This window comes from Felis catus, chromosome D1, assembly GCF_018350175.1.
Source record: "Felis catus isolate Fca126 chromosome D1, F.catus_Fca126_mat1.0, whole genome shotgun sequence".
NCBI lineage: Eukaryota > Metazoa > Chordata > Mammalia > Carnivora > Felidae > Felis > Felis catus.
The window spans coordinates 96,250,174-96,259,295 of NC_058377.1; the positions used below are offsets into that span (position 1 = coordinate 96,250,174).

The following is a 9,122-nucleotide window of genomic DNA, read 5'->3' on the forward strand; positions in this document are numbered from 1 at the left end:
GACAGTGGCCCTTGGCTGACTCCTATGGATCTAGAAGGACACAGAACATCTGAAAAGGCCACCGAGGCCTGGGGTTGGTCCTCAAGACATCCTGAGAGGTAGAGAGCGGTGGATGGGGGAGGCAGGGGTTCAGTGGTAGAACAGAGGAATCTAGGTCATGTGGGAGCACAGATTCCATCCTTGGGGGGAGGACCATCTCTCCACCCTCCTTTCTCTTCCTGGAAGCCCCCTGTGAGCAGGGCCCAAAGCCAGACTTCCAGACAGAGTGGAAGCAAAGAGGGCTGATGTCGTTGTTAACCTGGGACCATTGCTGTGAAGCACAGGCCTCCTTTCCTACTTTAACCTCCCTGGGGCTGGGGCTAGGGGAGTCTTCTATCCAGGGAAGCTGAGAGGAGTGACCTAGGGTACCCCAGTCCCTGGCATGGGAATTTGGGGTCTGGAGGAACTGTGTGTGTGTTGGGAAGAAGCCCTGGTGGAGATGACGTTGCCCCCTTGCTGATTGCCAGGAGCCGTGGGAGCAGAGGTCATGAGGAGAAGAGGAACAGGGTGGTGGTCCACTCAGGAGGAACCTGGAGCACTGGCCTGGCTGCTGGGGAAAGACAGAGACTGGCAGTCTAGTCCAGCGGGGAAGGCAGACCATGCTGATGAGGGGGACAAACAAGTGAGAAGGCCTTTTAGTTAGTGGTGTAGAGTGACTGAGGGACAACCTTAAATAGGGTGGCCAGGGAAGGCTGCTCTGACGAGGCAGCTTTGAGCTGAGGCCTCTGCAGTGCAGAGCACACAGTGGCTTGCCCAAGGCCACACAGGAAGTTCAGGTAGAGCCAGGCTAGGACCTGTCTCTGGACTCCCATTGTAATCTTCTCCCTCCTTCTAGAAACATCCTTCTCTTGCATTTTGACATGTTCTCCTGGTTTCCCTTTTACACTGCTGGACATTGCTTCTCCGAGCCCTTGACCGGTCCCAACCCTTCTTTCTCTGGAAAGTGGGCTTTTCCACACTTTCCCATCTGTCCCCTGAAGACTCCCAAACTGTCCCCTCCATCCCTCACCTCTCCCCTGAGTTCTCCCAGTGTCCCGCTTGACCTCTCCACTTGGATGTCTAATGGCTGTCTTGGTTAAGACAATGCTGAGTCGATATAATAGAGACCTGAAATTAGAGAAGTTTAAAAATATTCAGTTGACTGCTTTCTCATATAATAGCTCCAAGGGAAGTGTTTCAGGTTGGTAGATAGCTGTGCCTGACAGGGTCATTAGGGATCTAGACTAACACGAAGCATCCAGGGTCTGTCTGGTGATTAGTCTTCCAGTCTGTGTGCGGAAAAACATGGAAGCGTGGGGCAGGATTCTCCTCTTACGCAAATTGGGGCAGAAGTTGACTTCTGCTCACATTCCACACTTGAGAGTTTAGACACTTGGCCCTGCCTCAGCTGGAAGGGAAGCTGGGAAATGTGACCCAGCCGGGTGGACAGCTAGCAGTCTCTGCCACAGTCCCTTCTAGAAATGTGAGCACTTCCCTGTCTTGGTGGTGGAGGAGGTTCTCTGGGGCAATACCCATGTCCAGTGTCTCCCTGATCCTTGGCTTTGCCCCTAGCAAGTTCCTTCTTGTTTATTACTCTTCACTACCACCCGACAGTATTGAAAGTCTGTTTTCTTTGAGCACATATCTGTGCTGTAACAATCAAGGGCTTTTGAAGTCCAGCCTTGCAACTCTGTTGGTAATAATTCCTTCAAAAACTTAGGACGTCTGTCTGCTTCTAGTCAGTTCCATGGGCCAGCAACCACACCTTAGAGCTCCTTTCTTGTCAGAGTTATTAAGTCTGTCTGCCTTGCCCAACTCATCTCTTTCTCATTTTAAATGAAAGTTATCCTAAGGGCATCTGAAGTAATAGACTTGAATGACAAGGCAACAGTGCTAACGTAATACTTCGCTACAGGGCTGATCCCTTTGCCGGGCCTAGCGTTCGGCCTAACAGACAGGCTTTAAGAGAGGCTGCAAGCCACAACAGTCTGATCTCCTGCTCCTTGGACAACAACAGCTGGTTTTTCCAACCCTGACAACAGCAGTTTTCTGTATTATTTCCTCCTCTGTTCATCTCTTCTCGCAAATGAGCCCATCTCTTTCCTGTAGCATCTTGCTCAAAGCATCACTGGGCAGCCAACATGTGCCAATGTTTTTAGCTCTTTCCAACTATTTTTCTAGAAATACAGGCTCAGCAGGCATGTGGTCCGTCTTCCAAATTAGCACAGGTAATGTTTTCAATAAATGTTTTGTCATAGTGTAAAAAGGGTCACCAACGTTCCATCCTCACTAATTGTTTCCGTATTGCTTACCACCTGTTGGCTGAGCCAGTGCCACATATTTTAGGGTTTTCACACACGGCAGCTTTGCATTCCTGTTACTAGTTTCTGTATTAGAGTATACTGCTAAGTTGCTGTTAAAAGCAAATCCCAGAGGGGCGCCTGGGTGGCGCAGTCGGTTAAGCGTCTGACTTCAGCCAGGTCACGATCTTGCGGTCCGGGAGTTCGAGCCCCGCGTCGGGCTCTGGGCTGATGGCTCGGAGCCTGGAGCCTGTTTCCGATTCTGTGTCTCCCTCTCTCTCTGCCCCTCCCCCGTTCATGCTCTGTCTCTCTCTGTCCCCAAAATAAATAAACGTTGAAAAAAATATATTAAAAAAAATAAAAGCAAATCCCAGATATAGTGGCCTTAAGATTATATAAATTGACTTTTCTCTCACATAATACAGTTCTGATACGAGCATTGCTCAGGCCAAATCCATTAAAGTCAACCTTGATCCCTCCCACTGTCCCATCTAATCCCTCAGCAAGTACTCTCATCCTCTCCTCAGACAAATCCCCAATCTGACCGGTTCCCTACATGTCCACTGTCTTCAGCGGTTTGTGGGTTCGAGCCCCGTGTCGGGCTCTGTGCTGGCAGCTCAGACCCTGGAGCCTGCTTGGGATTCTGTGTCTCCCTGTCTCTCTGTCCTTCCCCCACTCACACTCTGTCTCTCTCTCCCTTAAAAACAAATAAACATGAAATTAAAAAAAAAAAAAAACATGGAGTATGTAGCTTGCCTGCCCCAAACTCTTCAGTGCCTTACCATTACCCTTAGAATAAAATGCTGTTTAAAAAAAAAAAAGAAAAAAAGAATATAATGTTGTCTCCTTAACCTTAACATGGCTGTCCAGGCCTTCTGTGACCATCCCTTCTTCTCGTTGCCCTCACCCACTCTGCTTTAGCCACGCGGGGCTTCCTCACTGTTCCCTGAATAAGCCAAGCTCTTTCCTGCCCTAGTTAGTGCCTTTGCACTAGGGTTCCCTTTGCCTGAAACGCTCTCCTCTCACTTGGTCACACTCTGGTTCCTTCTTCGTATGCCACAGGGCAAAGGGCTTCCGTGTGAGATAGGAGTGAGGACTTAGGAGCTAAGTCACCTGAGTTTGAATCTCAAATCTGCTGCTTACTAGCTGCGTGACCTTGGGTAAGTTTTTCTATCTGTAAATGGCAATAAGAAAAGTGCTTGTTATCCAAGGTTGTTGAGAGGATTAAATACAGTACTTAAACACATTAAATGTGTTAATGCGTAAAAAGTACTCAGAGCACGGCACATATTAAGCATATTAGCAGTGTTATTATTGTCCCTTAGGGTCACCTTAAATATCACCCACTCTGAGAAGCCTTTCCTGGCCACCCCTTCTGCACATTTCTCCATCTGCATCCCTATCACACCACCCAAGTACATGTTCCGGTTGAGGTGTTTATTGTCTGTCCCTCCCCCTGGAATGTAACTTTCGTGAGGACACGGACTATCCTGAGCTGGTACACAGGAGGTCCTTAGTGAATCTTTGTTGAGTGGCTGTAGAAGGAATGGAGACCAAAGCCATGGATTCCCTCCTTTCCCAGCGGCCCTGTGAGCCTTGCTGGGCACCTGTGGGGAAGATGGTGATGGGGAGCTCTGCTCTGTGCCTGCTGTACTTGAGGCCCATGTAGTCTGGGGCAGTGCTCAGTTTCTTCTTGGGAGTCAGGAAAACTAGGGGACTTGCTCTCAGAAGCCCTAGGGGGCACAGGTGGGTACTCTCCTTTAGCAAGGGTCTGTATTAGTATGGACTGTGCAGTCCGTGCTGCCTGGTTCCATCAGTTACTAGAGGACCAGTTACTTACCCTCTCTGTGCCTCCACTATCTCATATGTAAAGTTGGGAGAATACCAATTACCGCACAGGGCTATTATGAAGATTAAATAGGATAATATATGTAAAACGAAGCTCACTGGCTGGCTTGGAGTGAAGCTCTCCAGATTGTAGTTATTATCGCTGTTATTAGTGCCTATGCAAGTGTCATTCTTCTGAGCATGAATAGGGGGCTGGTGCCCGAGGGACTTGGGGGTGGGGTTGTGAGGAGACAGAAGACAGCTAGGGAAGGGAAGAACTGGAATGGGATCATCAGGGTGTACTTTTCTACGTGAATGCCTCCCTGCGTGTTTGTGTGTGTATGCATTTGTGTCTGTCTGGGCAGGGGGTGGCAAGGATCCAGAGAAGAAACCGAACCCGTTCTCCGAACTCAGTTCTGGGGAACCAGGCGCCCGGGCTCTCCCCGCGCCCGGCTCTCTCCCAGCTGCGAGGAGGGCTGGGAACTGCCTCCACCATGCGCCCAACACAGAACCCGCGGCGGAATCATTAGCGTCTCTGAGTGTGTGCATTTGGGATCACAGAGGGGGATGGGCACCTGCGCCGCCGCGGCCACCACTGTCGGCACGAACTTGGGGATCCCGGGACGGCCAGTGGCAGCCCAGCGGGGCCGATCCGAGGGCTCCTGCCTGCTCTCCGGCCACCCCGCCCAGCCGCGTGCTCCCGGGGCCTCGGATGCTCCCGGAACCCCGCGGGCGGGGCCTGCCTTCCGGAGCCGGGTTGGCTGGGGGCGGGCGGCGCCGGGGAAAGGGCCGTTACTTTCCCAGAGCGGCGGGGCGACGTCAGGCGGAAGGGCGCGGGGCGCGCACGCTTTAAATGGCATTCGCTGTCATCCGAGCTCGCGGCCGTGTGGGCAGGAGCGGGCTATATAAGCGGCGGGCCGGGCCGCCGCGGGGCAGACGGTGACAGCCGCGGCGGCGAGCGCCCGGGAGCGCAGCCCAGCAGCGCGCGCCGAGCCCCGCGCCCCCCGACGGGCCCGCCCGCCCGCCCTCCCGAGGAACGCTGACCCGGGCCCGCGAGGGCCGCCGCCACCCCGCAGCAGATTTGGATCCCCCGCCCGGCGAGCCCCAGGCTGCTGCCTCCCGGGGGGCCCCGGCGCAGCGGCCGCCCCCCGAGAGCCCCGGCGCCCCGCCGCCCGGCCCCGGAGACGCGGGCGGCGCCATGGCGGCCGCCAAGCCCGGCGAGCTGATGGGCATCTGCTCCAGCTACCAGGCGGTGATGCCGCACTTCGTGTGCCTGGCGGACGAGTTCCCGCAGCCCGTGCGGCCCGCCAAGCTGTCCAAGGGCAAGGGCCGGCTGCGGCGGCCGCGCCAGTCCCGCTTCAAGACGCAGCCGGTGACCTTCGACGAGATCCAGGAGGTGGAGGAGGAAGGGGTGTCCCCCATGGAGGAGGAAAAGGCCAAGAAGTCGTTCCTGCAGAGCCTGGAGTGCCTGCGCCGCAGCACGCAGAGCCTGTCGCTGCAGAGGGAGCAGCTCAGCAGCTGCAAACTGAGGAACAGCCTGGACTCCAGCGACTCCGACTCGGCCCTGTGAGGGGCGCCGCCCGCCCGGGGACCGAGAGCGAAGCCCCAGAGGACCGGCGCCCCGCACTCCGGGGACCCGCGAGGACCGGGACCTCTCGCGGGGCCGCGAACTGCTCGGTGCGCCCCGCGCTGCGCTCGTCCGGGGCCCGAGCACGCGGGGGTGCCGGGGAGGGGGGCTGCTTTCTTTGCCCTTGTAAATGTTTATTTTTTAACTCTTCCCAGTACGGACTCTGCTGTGAGTGTGTGCGGGAGGCGCGCCCGCGCTGAGTCGACCCCGGGTCGCCAGGGCTTCCCGGAGGGCCGCTCCACGCCCTTGTCCGATGGTTTGCAACTCCGATTTTGCACGCCGCTCCACCGTGCCCCCCAGCGCACACCCGTTCACACTCACGCCAACACACTCTCGCTGAACACTTTTATAATTGTTAGGCGCGGCCGATGGGACTTGGGGCGCAGCGCAGCTGCTGCTGCGGCCGGAGGATGGATATTTATTTTTGCATTGCGATGGCTGACGGCGTTTATTTAACGATCTTTTTACTTGGATATGTCTGTGAGGCTCCCGAACGGAGACAAATAAAGTCAATATATTTGCACAGTGCATTTCTCCAGGCTCTTGACTTCTTGAACCTTCGGGGACCAGGCTCCCAAGACTGGGGGAGGTGGGAGAAGGATGTGGCTGGAATGGGGGGGGGCAGGGATCCCCGGTGGAGGTAGCCCCACAAGCTTCAGTCGCCGGAACGAGGTCTCGCCCACGGTGCCTCGGGCCGTTACCCGCCTCCCCAAGTCGATCCACACCTGGCCCAGAGCGCTGCTGCCTCCCTCGTCTGTTCTCGGTCGCCGGCGTCCGGGATGGAGTGTAGCCGCTGGCTCGGCGAAGGTCAGCGCTGTGAGGACAGAGAGAACCTTCCTTGGTGCAGTTGACCACTCAGAGAGGCCGGGGGCAGGGTCATCGGCCCGCATTCACCGAAGGAGACCCCACTCACTCGGTTCCCCTTCCGGGCGACGGGTGGGGACATGCTCGAGCCATCAGTGGGAGACCTAGGCTGGGATATTTGGGTGGTGGGACCGACAGAGTGCTACGCGTAACGCCGGGGCTGGGCGAGAGCGCCCAGGGGAGGCCTCGCGTCCCCCGCGCTGATTCAGCGCAGTGCCGGGCACCCCAGCACTGTCCCAGCCAACCGTGGCCGTTTCGGTTCCGTGGTCCCTTTCTCCAGCTTCCTATGCCCTCTTCAGCGTTCCTCAAGGAGGGTGGGGCATGGCTTTGGTCCGAGTCTGAAGGGCGCTTGGGTACCACCGCACCCCCTCTGTCTACAGATGAGAAAACAAACTTAGCGGAGAGGGAGAGGTCACATGGAAAGTAGTGGCGTCGCAGTCCTCTGTCTGGACTCCGCGTCCGGTGCTCTTTCTATCACACTGAGTCTCTTTCCAGTGCTCTCCAGCAGCTGCCCTGCGCTTCTGTGTACACCCTGAACCCTCTGGGTTAGCAGCATATAACACTATCATCGGCAGTAGGTGGCGATCTGTGTAATAAACAACATTCAGTTGAGAAGGGCAGGCCCCCACGCTTGGGGCCCCCACCCAGTCAACCCCTCCAGGGTTACTTCAGAGCTGACCCACCATGGCCAAACCCTAGGCAGAGTAGTTCAGAGACACGCAGAGAGTTTGAGTGCTGTTCCTACCCCTCTCTCTGGAGATTGCCAGTTTCTGTGCTCGGGGGCCCTCTGGTGGTGGGGGCCGATGCTCAGCTCGGCCCCGCAGGGTATTTGAAGTGCGTATCTCTCCCTAGCATTGAACTCTGCAGAAAATGAGAGAGGAAGGAAGGGAGGAAGGGAGGAAGGGGAGGAGGGGGGAGGGAGGGAGAGAGGGAGGGAGGAAAAGAAAAGAAAGAAAAGAAAAGAAAAGAAAAGAAAAGAAAAGAAAAGAAAAGAAAAGAAAAGAAAAGAAAAGAAAAGAAAAGAAAAAAAAAGAAAAGAAAAGAAAAGAGGAAATGAAACAAACAAAAATAGAACCCAAAGGGCCTGGAAGAATGCCCTCCCATCTGGCTCAGAGGGAGGAAGCCTGCTCAGGACGTTGGGGGCTGGGGTCTTTGGAGGTGCCTGACCCATGGGAACACATGGCCTATTGCAGTCCTCAGCCACAGTTTCACTGTGGTGGGGTTCCTTAACTTCAAAGGCCTCAACCTGGGGAGGTAGCCAGGCTTTTATTCCAGTCGCTGCAGCTGTCATGGCTAAGCTGGTTTGAGCTCCCTGGGGTGGGGGGAGGGTGGCTGAAGCTTAGAACCACACCCACACGGGACCCTATTCTGTGTCCTCATCGTCCTCCCCCATCTTATCTTAGGTGTTTAGCAGTAGGTCCTGTTTTGCTCTTCCAGTGGTGAGTGCCCCAAGCCTTCCTGGGTGCGGTTCATACCCTTCAGGCTTGAGATCCTAGCTAGGCAGCTCCAGTAACTTTGCCACAGGGAGCCTCTTCTGTTTGCCTTCAACCCCTGCCTGAGCTGAAGACCTACCTGAAGGGTCTCCTTGGGTTACCCTGGTCAATGTGTGGGGTTGTTGTAGGATCTGTTGCATATCGGATCGCCCTAGTCTCTACTCTTCAGAAATATTTGTTGGGTTAAAATCAATGAAGAGGCAGTGAGGAAGATTGGCACCCATCTTGCCTAAATCCTGGTTCGTTTTATTTGTTCATTACAATACAAAACAAGCCACTGCCACCACCCTGAATTAAATATGTTATTTTGGACATTATGCATATGTATTCTCTTCTACAAAATGAGTTTATGTCCTAAATACTATTTTTGTTAATGTTTATTTGTTTTTGAGAGAGAGAGAGAGAAAGAGCCAGCATGAGCCGGGGAGGGGCAGAGAGAAAGGGAGACGCAGAGTCCCAAGCAGGCTTCAGGCTCTGAGCTGTCAGCACAGAGCCCATTGTGGGGCTCGAACTCACAAACTGTGAGATCATGACCTGAGTCCAAGTTGGACGCTTACCCAACTGAGTCACCCAGGTACCCCCTAAATACTATTTTAAATCTGCTTTTGGCTTACCTGGATTTGTATTTAATATCAGTATGTATGTATGTATGTGGTGCCTCGGTGGCTTGGTTGAGCCACTGACTCTTGATTTTGGCCCAGGTCATGATCCCACAGTCTTGAGATCTAGCCCCCGGTGTGGGGCTCCATGCTGAGCGTGGAGCCTGCTTGAGATTCTCTCTCTCTCTCTCTCTCTCTCTCTCTCTCTCTCTCTCTCTTTTTCTCTGTCTCTTTCTCTCTCTCTCCCTCCCTCTGTCCCTCTGTCCCTCTCCCCCACTGGCTCACACTCTCTCTCCCTCTCTAAAAAATAAAAATAAAATTTAAAAATGCTTTAAACCCTAAATTAAAATAATAATAATAATAATAATAATAATAATATCAGTATATATGGGTC

General features: G+C 54.3%; 2 protein-coding genes across 2 annotated transcripts in view; both read left to right on the forward strand.

Moving 5' to 3' along the window:
* ACCSL (1-aminocyclopropane-1-carboxylate synthase homolog (inactive) like) overlaps positions 1-9,122 on the forward strand; it is a 155,352-nt gene that overhangs the window by 34,010 nt on the left and 112,220 nt on the right. The window lies entirely within an intron of this gene.
* On the forward strand, positions 5,073-6,300 carry CD1H11orf96 (chromosome D1 C11orf96 homolog). Its single transcript, XM_006937308.5, has one exon. It carries the CDS (start codon positions 5,344-5,346, stop codon positions 5,713-5,715), a length of 372 nt encoding a protein of 123 aa, XP_006937370.4. The 5' UTR covers positions 5,073-5,343; the 3' UTR covers positions 5,716-6,300.

Excerpts from the sequence above, each read along its gene's own strand:
- CD1H11orf96 (XM_006937308.5), top strand. The coding sequence starts at position 5,344 with ATGGCGGCCGCCAAGCCCGGCGAGCTGATGGGCATCTGCTCCAGCTAC.